This window comes from Hippocampus zosterae, chromosome 1 (assembly GCF_025434085.1).
Source record: "Hippocampus zosterae strain Florida chromosome 1, ASM2543408v3, whole genome shotgun sequence".
Classification (NCBI taxonomy): domain Eukaryota; kingdom Metazoa; phylum Chordata; class Actinopteri; order Syngnathiformes; family Syngnathidae; genus Hippocampus; species Hippocampus zosterae.
Window position 1 is genome coordinate 13,884,318 of NC_067451.1, and position 17,406 is coordinate 13,901,723.

General features: G+C 40.4%; 1 protein-coding gene across 3 annotated transcripts in view; it reads right to left on the reverse strand.

Moving 5' to 3' along the window:
- tenm1 (teneurin transmembrane protein 1) overlaps window positions 1-17,406 on the reverse strand; it is a 203,797-nt gene that overhangs the window by 170,921 nt on the left and 15,470 nt on the right. For 2 of the 3 annotated variants that reach the window (XM_052057442.1, XM_052057432.1), the window contains 2 exons: window positions 11,884-12,174; window positions 7,189-7,503 (listed from right to left, as the gene is read on the reverse strand). In XM_052057442.1, the coding sequence (XP_051913402.1) occupies window positions 7,189-7,503; window positions 11,884-12,118 (550 nt within the window). In that variant the 5' untranslated portion in view covers window positions 12,119-12,174. The remainder of the gene's footprint in view (window positions 1-7,188; window positions 7,504-11,883; window positions 12,175-17,406) is intronic. The other variant, XM_052057450.1, reaches the window with a different exon arrangement.

The window sequence follows — 17,406 nt, forward strand, 5'->3', positions numbered from 1 at the left end:
TAAAAAAACAAATCAACTGTAAATCACTCATGGAGTTCCTCAGGGGTCAGTGCTTGGTCCAAAACTATTCATCTTATATATAAATGATATCTGCAAGGTCTCAAAACAGTCCTATTTGCTGATGATACAACTTTCTACTGTTCTGGAATAAATCTGAAATAGCTCCTGACAACCGTAGAAAACGAATTAAACAAATTAAAAAACTCGTTCAACAGAAATAAATTTCACTTAACCTGAAAAAAATGAAGTTAATTGTTTTGGGCACAAGACCAGTAAAACACCAAGCTAAAATTATGGTAAACTCAATTGAGATAGAAAGACCGTATGAAACCAAGTTTCTCGGATTAGTAATAGACTCAAAACTATGTTGGAATCCACATATAGATAACGTAAAAAGAAAAATAGCCAAAACCGTAGGGATCCTCTACAAAACCAAGGAAGTGCCAGGGTGTGGATGTATATAATCCCGATACAAACCAAAAGTTGTAAAAATATCACGGTTAAGGGTAAAGTATGAGCCTGAATGGAGACTTCTTTCTCCTTACTTTTTTTCTTTTCTGATTGATGTAAAAATCATTTATTAGATATAAACACATAACGGGGTAGGACTAGATATGTTTTTTACTTCTTCCTACTCCCTTGAACATATTAACTGTGTTGAATGAAGACTGATTTCTTTCTTTTTACTATTTTATCTACCTTATTATAAATTATTACTGTATATGTTTTATGTTTTATGTTCAATAAACAAACCAACACAATAAACAAACCAATACAATACAAAAGTGTGCACATATTGTTGTAAGTGAGGATGTACCTGTGTTCAGAATTAACCAGTCACATTCAGAGTGATGTTTAATGGGAGTCATCTTAAACCTACCATTTCGAGTGCATCTGAACTGTCATTTTATTGAACCCGAAATAAAGTTCCAATGTTCTAGTAGGTTATTACTGACATTCGTGCAGTCACATCATAAAACCACATGCTCTGATTTGCAGAGAGCTTCGTAAATCATCAGAGCGATCTCATCTTTCAAAGGTATCAGTCAGGAGAAACGTACAAAAGGATTTCCACAGCATTTTAGTTTAGATTTTGTTTAGATGGGAGCAAATGATCCTGGATTTGTCAAAACTTTTGGATAAATATTTTGCTGTGAACTTTCTTTCTCTTACTGAGCGTGCATTTTCCTCAAGGTTAGGCTTAGGCTGCACCTTGCTGTTCATACCCATCTTTGGAATCTTTTGGTATGGTAGTCCTCCATCTTTGAGCAGGATGGAAAAATATCAAATAAAAATGGTAGTCACTAAACAATAGCTGGACTTTTGTAACCCCATATGTTCACTGTCGCATGTTAAAGGACGACTGAACTAATAAAGTATCAATAAAGCCCTGATTTAGAGTTCCTGTGTCATGGACATGGCAATCAACCGCTAAAGTGAACCTTCTCAAATTCTGTATATAGAGTTACACAAATATTTAGTTAAAAGCCCCGAAGCAAGTTTCACCTTGAATCCATACTTTTTTGTTGCCATCAATCATGATCAACCCTTATTATGATTATAATTGTAGCTTTTCAGTATGGGAATTATGGTTGTGTATTCTTATGCCTTATCTTTCTTTTTCAGATTGTTTTCATTTGTGGATAATTTAGATGACTTTCTGCCTTAAACAGTTGAACAGTATCACATTTGACAAAGGTTGTCTGTCCCAATATGGGCCTGGTGAATGACTGGCAACCAGTTCATGAGTTTCAACAGGATTAGCGAGACACAGAAAAGGATTGGTCGGATAGCTAACTGCACTGTTTGTAACACAAACAGTGTCTGTATTTTATATCTGAGTTTGTTATGGGTTGTTTGTTGTTGCTCTTAGTGGAAAATTGCTATGTTCAACCTGAACACGCAGCAAAATGTTCTCTGAAGTGAACTAAAATGCACTTGAAATATATTTGAACAAGGTTGAATCTTATGAGTGTATTAAATAAATATGAATCATTCTAGAATTTTGCAAAGTTAAATTTTCAGTTGTGATCTTTTTACCCAATGACACAAAGAATGCGACTTGAAATATGTCAAAATAAGCCATCCTTTTTACTGCTACTGCCTTCATTTGATGCGATTGGTAACCTGGGAATGCTAAATAGTGGAAGCAATTTCAAAACCCATTTCCTCCAACCATTATCTGCAATCTATGTCTGAAGTGGAACACTAAAATATATCAAGTATATTAATTTGGCAGGATCAAGCAAATAGGAGAGAGAAGTCAAATTTGAAAAGGGAATAATGGAGGCGGAAGCCAATCCGAATTTAGTGCTTACTCAAACCAAGGTAATTGCGTTGATATTTGAGAGATCCTTTAACATGACAGGATTCGCAGGTGTTTTATAATTTCACTGCTCAGAGGAAGAAGCATAAAAAGAACAGTGTGTTCATGCCAGGAGGTGGCCTGCACCATGCCACGGTGTCAGCGCAAAAAGGTAAAACCAAAGGCGAGTCCATTAAGACCGACATTGACCTTGAGGGAATGGAGAATGAAAAAAACGGCCATTTAATTGGCATTTCATTTGGTGAGTGCTGTAACCTGAATTTCAGAGTCATATTTTGCTTCCACGTCACATGATTTCAATCCGCTGGCATTAAATCTAACTGACCTCTCACATTATTTTTCTCTTGAACTCTCATGTGACATGCATTTCACTGACAACCCATGGTAAGTACTAGTGGCTGTACATTGTGGTTTTCCTCATGAATCTATCTTTTAGTGATGAAAGTAATTTCTTGAAGGTGTTTTTTTTACCCAAATTTTCCTCACTTTTATGATACGTGTGCTATTTCTATTTTTACTGCATTCGGCAAACACTGTAGTTGTGTCTACTCCAAGTTTTCAATAAGAGTTGGTGTCTGCTGCAGTGGGTGACGGTGGATGAAAGCTGAGCCAGTTTAAGATGGTATGCCTCATATGACACATACTGGTCACAAATTAAACAAATTCTGTGGTTGCGCCAAATCCCTCTATGTAACAAATTGGTCAATTTAATATTTTTCACAAATCTGTACCTTTGGCAAGGTCATTTTTACATATTATTGGCCAATTGAAAGCGTTGAAAATAGCTTGCACTTATTGACGATGCAATGTTAATAGTTGAACAAATTGCCGTTGTGGGGGTCTCCTGAAAAGTGATAATATGGAGGGACAAGGATTCCACCTGATGCCAGCGATATGTAAATGACATTTACATTTAGATTGTGTTGTCATTCAATGTACATGTAACTCAAATGGAATTGATTTTTACAGTAGCCGTTCGGTGCCTAGGAATTAATCTACCTGTGGACGTTCAATAAAATGGCATCTCATTTATCGGGCTACAATTATTTTTTATTGCAAACCTGTTTTTAATAAAATATGATTTAAGTATTTATTTTGAACAAAAACATCATTATCTTAAATATGTTTTACTGGAAACACTTGATCGTTAGGGTGTGAATATGGATTTGTGCGTGGATCAATGTTCCCTCTAAATCTCAATATGTCTGAGCATGAACACAAATTTCACAAGCATTCCTTGGAGCACGGTGACCAACATCGGACATTGTGAAAAAAAATTCAAACCAACTACAGTATATGTCAAGATACAACATATCATTGAATGGAGATTTGTGATACAAATAAAATAGCCCCGGTTTGTTAGTTTTATTTGAGCAAATAGGTCATTTTAAGGGCGGCCCGGTAGTCCAGTGGTTAGCACGTCGGCTTCACAGTGCAGAGGTACCAGGTTCGATTCCAGCTCCGGCCTCCCTGTGTGGAGTTTGCATGTTCTCCCCGGGTCTGCGTGGGTTTTCTCCGGGTGCTCCGGTTTCCTCCCACATTCCAAAAACATGCGTGGAACGCTGATTGAACACTCTAAATTGTCCCTTGGTGTGAGTGTGGGCGTGGTTGGTTGTTTGTTTCTGTGTGATTGGCTGGCAACCGATTTAGGGTGTCTCCCGCCTACTGGCCAAAGACAGCTGAGATAGGCTCCAGCACCCCCCGCGACCCTAGTGAGGATCAAGCGGCTCGGAAGAAGGTTATTTTAAGCATGCTAGTCATTAAATTCCAATAATGGAAAATATGCCATTCAATAATACACATATTTCTAGCCACCTGACTCCTGAAACACGCAAAAAAGCTTCATTTAAGGGGCCCGTTTAGATTCTCTGAATGGAGCAATCAGCGTCATTTGCAGCGTCTCATCACGACTGAGGGTGAGTCTATATGTGTCAATGTATGCCTCAAATCATAATAGAACAACTGAGTGTGCATCCTCGGTTGTGCTACTGAAACTAAAACTGTAAGGGAAGTCGGAATGGTGTGGTGTCCTGTTTGTAGATTAATTAAACTGGTGTTGAATTTACGAATGAGTGTAGAATTAGTGTGTGTGTGTGTGTGTGTGTGTGCGTGTGTGTGTGTGTGTGTGAGATGCGCACCAGCATCGCAGTGTGCGCCGAGAGGGTGAGAGCTGTGTGCAATTGCTCACATGCGCAAATTAGAGGGCTAGGGGATGTCGCCACAGTCTGCAAACCTCGCCTCGCATTCCAGTATCAGGTATTTAAACGAAATGTATGATACAACGCTGAAACCATGTGACTTTCATTATTTTATTTTATTTTTTAGCATTGTGTTTTTGAAGTTGGAATTTTGAATTTCAAAACAGTGAAATGAGTGCCTCAAGGTTTCTTTGTGATGTAAACAGATGCGGCTGTTGAATTGTTGTTGGGCCAAAGTGAATCACGGTCAAACCCAAATTTGATGGTTCAACAATCAGCCTTGTAGGCTTTCCTCTGGTCATAACATTGTGCGTGCTGTGCGCATGTGCCTGTGAGAGTGTCAGTGATAAACTCCAGCTGAACCTTACTTTGTCTTTTGTACTGCCAATCTCCTAAACTCTAACATTGCACTCTCAGTCATCAATACGGAGAGGTTGATATTTTCACGAGTTTGTCAGCAGGCTTGACAGATGCTCTGGTATGCCTACAGTCATTCTCATGGGGAGGAGTTACACTTGGACACCCACTACAACTCCACACACACACCCACTACAACTACACACACACACACACACACACACACACACACACGCACGCACACACAAAGATTGCCTTATCTTTTTTTAAATCACATATGAATAAAAGAATACAGGCAGGCATGTATTGAATCTTAAAACTTAATCTTTCCGTTTCGTCTCTCTGTTTTCCTCATAACACATGCACCGACAACACATTCGCTGACAAAATTGACTTGCCACCTTCAATCAGACAAGGACCAAATGGATTTCTGCCAGTTTTACGCTGACATCATTAATAGATTTGGAAGAGGGACGCGCTTTGAAGACCAAGGGATGGCAAGGTGTGTCTGACTCAAAATGCACTTTTGTTTCGGGAGCAGCTTTTTGATACCAGCTCGTTCCCAACCAAAATATTTGTATTTATTTATTTTTTCATTTGTTTATTTATTTTAGCCACTTAGTCTTGCTTGTATTATCGATGTGAGCAGAGAGGGTATTAGACTTTGTTGCAGAGAGAAGTGTGACATCCATAATGTATTTCCTATTAGAGGGTGCCACGCATGGACACACCTGGCCACGTGTCACAGTGAGATGGACAGGAAGTGCATGAGAATTAATGATAGCAGAGGAATAAAGGTTGCCAAGTAACAGATAGCACTTGGAGAGAGGGGTAAAGTAGGAGTCAAAGGAAATAGAAGAGATGGCATGTGTCGGGTTCAGGAAGGCACTGGACATTTAGTACTTCGTGGAACACGTGAAATCCACACATAAACCAGCTTTCATGGTGCATCGCAGCAGTTAAGCCAATTGCTTTGAACATTTAAATCCTCTCCTCTCACCTGTGCCACTTCCATCCTTATTTTCTCTTCGCTTCTGCATGCCTGTCTATCGTTCTCCCTTTTTTGACCCCAGATTAAGTCGGAGGGCCTCTTCTTAAATGCTAATTATTTTTGGTCCATATGCACACAGCCATCACAAATTGTTTGCGGTGTATTGCTGCAAGCACTTTCACTCCCTCCCTCTCATTCGCTCGCCTTCCGCTTGTGATTTTGCATTATGCAGACTCCAATTCCAATCAGGCTGTCATTAATGTGCACTCTTGGGTGCATCTCAAACAAAAACAAGCACACCCTAAAACCGTTCCTGAATCATTTTTGTCTTACTCTGCCCCCCTTTAGCCCTCTTTGCTTCACTCTCCTGTTTTTCCTCATTCTCTTGTATTCGCGTTTGAATTATACCATACATTGCCGTGTGTATTCCCTCATTAGCATTTTCGTTCACATGGTCTCACCCCTTCTCCCCCTTTCATCATTCCCACCCTCTCCTTTATGTTATCTTCAGCGTCTGAATGCATTGCATTTTTTCGCAGCACATAAACAGACAATGCCCTTGGGGAGGTGTTGGAGAGCTCTGTCTTTGTTTGTGCGCACCTCTAACTAACTCTCCATCTGCAGGCAGCCAAGCCCGCCAGTGCAAGACAGAGAGCTGGCTCAATCCCAAACTCCTTTCCAGTTGGACTCATTTCTTTACCTTAACTTCACAATGTCTCTCTCCTGCCAGGATAAGGCCCTCACTTTCAGGCAAATATCAGCTATTGACAGTCACCAGTTACTGAAGACACCTGACCCAATGATTAATTGTCATTAATAAAGAAGAAAAAAAAACAACTAAAGCCCAATCTGATTCAGCCTTCGGTGGGTGGACATTCGATCCTCTCCAAACCATATAACGTGGGTGTTTTCATTTCCTAAAGATTCATCACTCCTCCTTAGGGTGAAAGCTGGGGGTGAATGACCAAAAGCCCATACTCGGCATTTCGCCACAGCCTTCAAAGGGAGAAGAATTTGAGCAATAGTCTGAAAACAGAGTTTTCAGTCATGATTGCTGAGGGCTGTAACACAAGCCATGAAAATTGTTTGATGTTGTTATGTAGTTTCAAAATGGATTCACATTCTCTCCAATATGAAACGTGAAGGTGTATTGACAACACAGTTATGAAGAAAATGACTGGGTTTCGGGATACGCTGCACGGTACTTACACGCACGGTGATGCACCATCAAAGGTGCACTATGCTAAATGTTCTATCTCCTTTGACTTTGATGGACAATCTCCTTACGGAGTGTGAAAAGAGGTTTTATCACTCACCGTTATCTGGCTCAGATTTCCTGTCATGCTCGGTGTCGGTGAGAGACAGGGCAGAGTTGGCGCGGCTTGTCAGGCAGGAGCTCTGCTCCGACTTCAAACCACGCATCCACATGTGCTGCAGGCCATGGGCGGCTGAGGGTTCCACATCAGGCTCAGGGTCCACATCGGAACCGACGCCCAGGGAGTAGCCGCGGCTGTGGATGTGAGCGGTGGGTCCAACGCATAATGCTTCCTCGTCGTCTTCTTGATGCTGCTGCTTTTGTTGCTGTTGGTGGACGTAGTCTGGACTCCTCAGCTGAGCAGCGTTGCAGAAATCTAAATCCAATGAAGGGAGATGGGGAGACAGATTGAGAACCTAAAGACAGCAAAGCCTCTAATACTGGAGTATGTTTATTCTTTGCTTCGGCGTCTTTGCTGACCAGGTGTTCATCAATAGACAAAGCAAACACGCACTGGGACACCATACTGGACCAACCTGTATGTGTAATATTAAAAATCACAGATTAAGGAGTGCCCCTCTCAATTATTTGGGATTTGTTATGAACAGAATTCCGCACAAAACCATTGCAGAATCTTGTAGAAACTTTACCAGACATAAGGAATCAATTGCAAATCGGAAACTAACTCCGTCTTTCCTGTCATTTGTATTTCTTTTAGTTGCTGGCTAGCGTCTGAAAGCTTTTTGTCAAAAGATTGGCATCATACATCAATTTCATTGATGATCTTTCGGAATTGTGCGTGGTCTATGTATGACCTCTGTCATTTTTTTTCTTTTTTTTGATGAGTTGCCCAAAGAGTCTTTGGATACACTAAAGAGAATTTGTATGGGTGAAGGTTATAATATATGATATGATATGATATAATATGATACCTTTGTACAATTACGAGGACAGGTTTGAGTTTCCGAGGTCAAAATGCCAGCCTTGCTTTTCCTGAACCATTGGCATTGCAGCCCTATACTGTTCTGACTACCTGATGTGTGTTATTGAACTTGAGATGTATTGAACTGCTGCTCAAACAGAGCTCTGATCTCATCTATATTCTCCTTGGTGGGGTGAAGAGATCATATAAAGATCAAACCTTATTAATATTGACTCAGACTGAGGGAAAAATTGAGCCTCGCATGCTTTCAGGTGTTCGAACGCCCTCCAATTCAAAGAATCATACTGTCATCTGAGAACATCAGATAAACTGTGTTAGTTCTCCAGTTACACCTCAATTCAATTCAGTTGAGATCTACTTATTTTATTATTTTTCCATTTTTGAAGAAGCAGAAGAATTTATATGAAACTGAGTCAGTTGACTTTCTTAATTGCTTTGGTTGTTTGTTTTTTTTAAGAATCTACATACGGAAGTAATTGAGTCTTTGCAATTTAAAACGAATTTTGGCATTAAATGAAATACAAGCCAATTCAACTGAAGCCATCTGGACTGCAGATGAAAGCATGATTTCGTGCCTCCAATAAATATATAGTCCAAGATGGACGCCTGTATCCCACCCTCTGGATTTCCTCATGTATTCATCTAAGCAACTGCATTGCTGAAAATCACAAATGGTGTAGTTGCTGCAACTAGAAGGAAACAAAATACCATAGGAGGAGGAAATACAGGAGGAAATACAGAAACTATTCTCTGGAGGGATACAATTACAGAAAACCCTCTGGACAAAAAACAGCATTTTTGGCCTATTGACCAATGGGATGACAGTCAGTGTGTCCTGTTGTCTCTTTTATACAATCTTTCTGGAATTAAACAAGGAAGAGCGCAATTTTCAGGGACAATTTTCATTATATAGCTATGAGTCACGCGGAGTCAAGCAAATTATTATTTGTCGTGGGAGGAAACTGGAGTACCCGGAGAAACCCCACACAGGCACAAGGAGAACATGCAAACTCCAACAACATTTCATTGAAGTTCAATCCATCTAACCGAGACAAGCGCATTTACAACTTGTTTGTTCAAGGGTGCAATTTTCGCAATGAATGTGCGGAGGACTTGTTGCACTTGATTATGTTTGATTCACTCACTTAAACCTCTCTAAACAGCACCATCTTGTTGTCCAGCTGCCATAATTTAAATGAAGGAAGCCGAAGTAGGTTTAAATATGACACACTGATCTGCTTGGGCCTCATTCAACACATGTTGTAATAAGCACATGAGCAATATTTATGTAAATGTTGTCTCCCCGCCAATCAGTGAACAAAGTGAATGGCACAATTATTATTCAATGTAATGAGAGATGAAGATAGTTTACCAGAAGTATTTCACAGAGAGCCCTCAAGAGTACTACTACTGCTACGACGACCACTACTACTACTACTCATAATAATAATAAAAATAATAATAATAAAGATTGATTGATTGATTAATTGAGTGACTTTTTTTGGAGCAAGCCAGCAGGAAAATAAAATGTTTGTACAAAATCAAACAACCGTGTGATACATTTATACAAAAAGGAAAAAAAGAAAAGAAAAAAAAAAGACTTCATCATGTTAGCATGAGCAAACGCTCTACATGTGCTGCTCAACATAAGTTGGGAAAACAGAAAACTCCAACCTCCATCTGACATTTATATTACAGGCCATAGATAGATAATAACTTTTAAATCCCTTATGGTTAACTTACACCTGTACAAGTCCTACTAATATAGACAATAGATTAAGAAAATGGATGCCTATTAAGTATAGTTGCTAAATGAAATAACGGTCTGCACCATTTAAAATATGTCAGCAATAATTACATGCCAATAATGGAAATAGAAATAATGTCAGCATGGTAAACTACAAATGCATACCATACCAACAAGGTTAAAGGAAATGACACATCCCAACATGGCACGCAACAACAAGCACATACGAACAATGTTAAAGAAAGAGCCAGTGAATGAGCAGTTAATGCTAAGCCCCGCCTTCTTCATATTGTGAAGAGTCCATACATCTGAACAATACTTTAAGGTACGGATGCTTTGGCGTCGAATGTTCCACAGTCTTACCCCACATACAGGCACACAAAAAATTCCTGTTTGTACCAATTTTTGGTAACTCAAAGTTTCCAAATGCTTGCATGCCATGAGCACTCTATTCCCCGCCCCCGCAAAAAAACATTGTATAATACTAGTTAGTGATTTGTTTCTGGCTTCGGTAAATTTAATTGGGTATCATTTTTCACAAGGTCGTGATTCTTCATTAAATTTGATTGAATAAACAAATTATTGGTGTGCGCTAGAAATTGCTCAATGTATAATCCTTACTGCTTTTTACATTTAGGCAAAGATGCAACGAGACCCACAGCTTCCAAAAAGTTGAACTTTCATCTGGCCAGTTGATAGAATATTCTCACAAGAGTCTTGAGGATAACTGGGTGATTTATGTTATTTATTTATTTTTCTTTTTAACAAAAGTAACTTTTTGGTCAGCAGCGGTTTTCACCTTGGAACTCTCCCCTGGAAGCCATTTTCACTTTTTCTTATAGTTGAGTCATGAACACAAACCTTAGCTTTTTTTGGGTTACTTTTTGACCTCCTGGATGAGTTGAGTCAGGATTTGAACAGGAAACACGGCCAGCTATTGTAGCTTTGCCGGACTGGGTGAGGTTGTACTATTAAATTGACAACAACACAATATCCAAAAGGTATATGTGACTTCAGGAAATAGAAAAGAAGGGCAGACTCATATGACAGTCAAAGTGAATAATATGCTTTGGGAATTAGATGAAGAGGCTGTTCCCTGTCATCCATTAAAAATGTCACTGGAGGCGTCGCCCCCCCTAAACAGTTGGTTACTTAGGCAGGCCATACTTTATATAACTCTGTTGCCAAACGATGAACAGATGTGCTTCATATCACCAGCCATCATTGACATTTAAAAGGCTGCTTTGGGGGCGTCGTTCGCACCATACCGTATGATGTGATACACGGCATCAGTGACATATCATATGGTAAGGTAATTGCTTTCTTTTTCTGACTTTTTTTTTTTAATATAATGGAAAAGCAAAGAAACTTAAATCGACAAATGCTGGCACACATCCGTGATGACTGATGGCCATCGTGGGTGGTTATATTTTCACTAATATGACAACATCCAAAGTGGGCGGTATTTGAAATATGATCATTGCAGGAACTGCATGTGTCCAAACGGTTGGCTAATGTTGCCGGTTAGCATGGTGGGATGGTGTGGCAGGAAAGCAGGATGTTAGGGTGGCAGAGAGTGCATCTATTGATCACAGTGAGCCCTGCACAGCAGCACAGTCCTGATGAGGTACAGCTTCTCTCTTAACACCATACATGACCTGCATAAAGGCCATCCATCACAGCACGCACTGGCCCATTTCTCCTCCTGTCACCAGCAGGGAAGACATTTCTCAGTGTGTATGCATCAGCACTACCTCAAGTGTGCCTGTGTCTGTGTGTAATGAAGGGTGATGTTCCACCCCAGGTGAGGCCAAAGAGGTTTGGGGCTGACCCAGTTTAGCTTTGGGAGGGAAATATCACCTCCGTGGAAGAGAGGTAATTGGTTGCTCCCGACTGTCCTTCCGGCTCATTGTAGACTCTTAATCGGGAATTCACATAGGCCCTTTTAAAAAACTGAGTGTGCGAGTGTGTGGGGCACGTGTGTGTATCTCTGTCCGCCTTTTGAGCCAATACATCCGGCTTCTGTGAGGCTTTGAGGGTGCATTCACAAGTACATACATACATACCCTGAGCATATGGGATACCTGGCTGAGCTTGGCTGTAGTTGTTCTGCCTTTCGCGGTGTGATCCAAGCGTGAGGCGTAGCTCGTGTGTGTAGTCAGGCAGGGTTTCACGTGAGGTGTAAGAGCGGTGGTGAGCGTGACCGTCCTCGCTCTCATCAGACGAACTGGTGTAGGACATCTCCATTTCATGACGGCCCTTAGACAGCGGCTGGTAGGGTTTACTATCCATCTCCTCCATGGCTTGAAGGGCATCCACTTAATCACTCAGCACAGCCACAATGCAGAATACGAAGTCTGTAAAAGGGGTGGTGAAAGGTGGATAGGGGTATGGTTGCGTAAAGGTGAGTGAATGGAGAGGACAATGGAGAGGCAAATGAAAGGAAGCGGGAGATTGAATAGGCAGGGGCGGAGAAGAATAGCACAAGAAGTGTATTATTGTAACGATACTGCAGCATTTGCTCATTTCTAATACACCAGACATTCAAAAACAGTATTCAATATTTCACACCGATGGTTAGTTCCAAATCAATATACTCCGAATGGACTGTGATTATGTCTGAATGCATGTGATAAAAAGTTGGTCCAAATACGGTACAATAGTTTTCCTTCACGTGATTTCACTTTTCATTTTATTCTTCAGCAGACAACTATTGGCAGGTTTCAGATGAATCAAAACTGTGCTGCTGGCTCTGTTTGATTAATAAACACAGTGACCGATTCACCATTTCTGTGTGTATTGAAGAAACACTAAAAAATAAAAATAAACAGTCATCTCCGACAACTTAAGTGACTTCTCCATTCAATTAGTCCTGTTCCACTTGAAGATTTCACTGTTGTGGGAAGCGGACCACTTTTACTTTTTTTTACTTTACTTTTTGCTTTGTTGTTGATCTTTAAAGTTAATTTAAAGTTGAGTTCCAGATATTTAAAAAAAATTATTGTCACAACACACGAATTTCTACAATATGTCACAGAACACACGAAGGTCTAAGAACACCCAAGGTCTAAGATTAGCCTAGGAAGTCAACCAGCTAATCGTGATTTTTTTCCCCCCGAATTGCCCAGCCCCAGCCTTTAATATTTTTTTCATGATTGATGTTGCATACAGTACATATCAGGCAAAGCAATTGAATGATAAACTGGCAGCATACCCCTGGACTACAATCTGACAGGAACAGGAAGTCTGACAGGCACCTACTACCAAAACAAATACTACAAGGATTTATGCATTTATTTAGACATGAATTTATTGAAATTGCATTTGCAATTTTTAAACTAATCCCCACTTGAAAAGAAAACGATCTTCCAAATTGATAGCATGTGGTGAGGCATGGCTTCTCTTGTCCCAAATGCAAAGTCACCACTGATTAGCTTTCAGGTACGATGCCCAGCCCGAAGTATTTCCGGCAGATATAAAGCTTCTAAATGGAGCTTGAGAGGGTCATTGCTCATAGAGACAAAGTGCTATGGCATTGACCTCTTCAGGGAGTCCTGTAGTCCATATATCAAAGGCATTAGAGTGTGCCTGCTCAATACCTCAGAGATACGCAGCAAAAGGTGATCACTACCAGTTTGATACCATCCAAGTATACGGCTGACCTTTCTACCAATATAAAATTACTTTTATTCCTCAAGAAAGACTCTTTCTCTTGCCTTCACGCTTACCCTTCTAATCCCACATACACGTGTCCACACAAAATAGTTAGGAATACACTCATGCATGCAAAAATTGTTTGCTGACCCGGTAATGAAGTCAAAAATTTGTCCAAACCTCTCTTACCCGTTCACCCTACACACACTCTCATGTTACTAGGCGTTATTGTAACTTGAGTGATGGTTAAAAGCTCCGTAGTGGGCACAAACTCGATTGTGCAAAACAGCAGCAGAATTCAAGGAAGCCTAAAACGTGGGCGCTCCCTGCCAATTCTTTCCGTACATTCTCTCCATTCTCCCGAAAGCAGCAAACGTGTGATGCATTTCAGAGGCTGTCGTAAGTCCAGCGCCCCGTGAAGGTGAAACATATTGCACTTGATGGTTGGATTCAGTTACAACAGACGTTGCGACATGTTGTAAGCTCCTTCCAGAAAGCTATCAAATGTATGCAGAGAGACAGACAAAAAATATTTTACGAAGCTGATGACATTGGTGCTGTGAGTCCGCTCTAACAGTGTTTTAGTCGTGATATTTACTGGCGAAGAATATCCATGCGTTTTTGGAAAAGATCGGGCTTTCACTATTACAACGGTGACGTTCAATGTAATGCTGCAATGGTTAGTTAGATTAGGTTTTATATTTCGCTCATCAAAATATGTCCACATTAATTTGACTCGCCCAGGCCATGGTGCAAGGAAAGTTGGGCATGTTTTGGAATTTTTAGCAGCTAGGCGTGGAAATAAAACAGTCTAGAAATTAAATTGTCTTTTGGATTTCTTAATATTTGAAGCTTCAAATAGACACAAGTGCAACAGAACAACCGTGTGCACTGTGAGAGACTGCAAATGAAAAATAGATATGAGAAGATTCTTATGCAGACAGGGGTATGGGTGACTATTGGAAAAAAAAAAGAAACAAGGAGGTACTTCTGTGTTGAGTAAACTTATCAGTCAAGGTCGTCGTGTTCTGGCATCACAGAGAACCCTCATGTTCAAGTGAAAAACAGGTGGTCACAATAAACAATAAAAATATCATATAGATGCTTGCTAAATAGTTATTTTCCATAACACTCAGGTAGGCCACAACTTATTTGTAGAATAGCAAGCAGATGCCTCTTTTACCAATGGTATTCCAAGGATGTAACCATTCATTGGCACAATATTCTTATTAAAGTGCCGCTATATTATATTTGTATTTGTTCATTTTATACAGAGTAGATAAACATGCTCTGACAGTTTTGGCGTGTTAGAAGGCATGGTGTATCGGTCCCAACTGGTTTACGACACATAAGCAACGTAAGATATTGCTTTATTTTTCTTCCAGATTGCTTGAATGACATTCACAAGACTCGAGAAAAGTCCACGTTCAATGATTTCAAGCCAGTCTTTTCAATGTAACTTAGTCACAAAATTTGTGAGTAATGTTCTTCAATTGAAATTCTATGGACTTGGATCAGTCAATAATTTGGACATTGTTACCCAACATTGGCACACTTACGGTGCTTTCCCAAATTCTTCACGTGGAAAATTACACTGGCCAACAATTTTTACTTATTTTCTTTCAATCTGAGATGCAAGTAAACTTTTAGAGATAATTTTTTTGCGCCAATTCCAAATCTGCCCTAGCGTTTTTCCTCTAACACATCAGATGTTCATAAAAATATATGTAGTACAGTATAACAAGAGTAGTATAATATGTGTGGTAATATAGTAATATTTTGTCTTTTTTTTTAATTAAAGGTTTGGTTCAGCAACAGGTGGGATTGTTTTCTGAAATGGCATAGCTATAAATAACAAGCTTTTATAGGTCAAACTTAAAATAAAGAAAATGAAAATAACTCCAAAACTTGATGTGCTACAAAAACAGGGAACACACACACACACACACACACACAAGGTGTTTTTTTTTTTAATTCAGTGTCAAAAATACACTTAGGGATACATAAAACCATCTCTGATTTGCTGTTGACCACAGCTTAAAAGGGGGTGTCCACCACTATTACACATCACCAATCTTGCTGCAGCACAAGCAACACATCTATCACCGATGTGCGTAATCCGTTAGAGTGGCTATTTGGCATATAAGTAAACCAGGCCCACTGCATCATAATTATTATTGCCTCACAGAACTATACTACTATATAGGATGTGATCCTTAAGTCCTTTGCTTTTTATTGGCAAGATGTGTGAAATCAAAGGCCACTATTATCTTTGCTGCTTTGTCAGGATGGGATTGACGAGTGCCACTTTCTCTTTGGTACGGCGAGGAGTGAGTATATGTTACCCGTGAGCTCTGAGCTTGCTGCAGGCACTGACTGCCGTTTGTCTCCGCAGAGGCCCTGTGTCCCGTTTCATGTCTGTCACACACTTACATGCACGAATGAAGGGATGCCATCATGCGCCCTGCGAACTGCTTTGTTCGCCATCATTTGCAGTATGCATACAGAAGCAGCACATACTGTATATATTGATGTGCTTGCGTCTCGCTTGAAGTGCCATATTTTCTTTTCTTTCAAACACAACTTCCTTCTGTTTCATTACAAGGCTGGTTCAATCATCCTGGTGGTCCAGTGGTTAACGTGTCAATCTCACACTGTAGAGGTACCGGGTTCAATTCCATCTCCGGCCTCCCCGTGTGGAGTTTGCATGTTCTCCCCGTGCCTGCGTGGGTTTTCTCCCAGTACTTCGGTTTACTCCCAGATTCCAAAAACATGCATGGCAGGCTGATTGAACACTCCAAATTGTCCCTAGGTGTGACTGTGATCGTGGATGGTTGATCGTCTGAGTGTGCTTGAGATTGGGTGGCAACCGGTTCAGGCTGTCCCCTGCCTACTGCCCGGTGACGGCTGGGATAGGCTCCAGCACCTTCCGCGACCCGTGTGAGGATAAAGCGGATCAGAAAATAGATTAATGGAATGTGAAACACTGGTGTGATCATATTAATGTGGCCCTCAACAATTGTTACAGTTTTTCTTATGTCGCCCCTTTGGAAAATTAATTGCCCACCCATGGGTTACATGCTCTCTCTCACATCATTCTCCCTTATGGTGCACTCGCTCACCTATCGGATGTGCTCTTCAGCCTCTATCGTGTCCTCCAAGGCCTCTGAATTTAGAGACGTAAGCCCTGCTGGTGGGGGTTATTCCCTCTAATTCTAGCCCACAGTGGGGTGCCCATTAGGGGGCTTGATTCTTGGTTTTGATGTCAAAACCTAGAGGTTGTTTCCTAGAGCCAAGCTCACTTCAAACAAGACGCACTGGGCTTTCTGGAGGACAAGTCAGCATGTGGCACCATAGAACAATACCAGGCTCGAAGGATGACGTGGACCACTTCAGAGTGGTGCAGTTACCATTCATAGAAAAACACAATTGCAGTCTTAGAAATGCCTGCACAGGTTGAAATGATTCGCAGTCTTAGAGTGGATTCCAATTCTTTTTCAAAACCTTTTGACATCTCTTTAATCACTGATCAATATAGAGTACAATACTGATGGTTCCTTGAGTGCACATACCGAGTCTAACTCCAGGAAGTGATTCTGTGACTGCATTATTGTTTGTGCTTTATGTGAGGACATACTGACCGAGTTTGCAGTATGGTGTTGGGTTTTTTTGTTTTTCTTTTTCCTTCATGAATATGAATGTGTATGTTTGATAACAACGTGACATAAAGATATTAAGACACAACATCAAATTATGGATATGGATTGTGAGTTTTTTTTTTTTTAATGGCCGATATAGGACTAGCATGGATGGATGGATGGATTGATGGATAGAAAACTTCATCACATGAGGGAAATTAGTTTTACGAGCTAGCTTTTCAGGAATTAGCTCCACCCAACCGTCTCACTCACACACACACTCACGCACGTATGTAT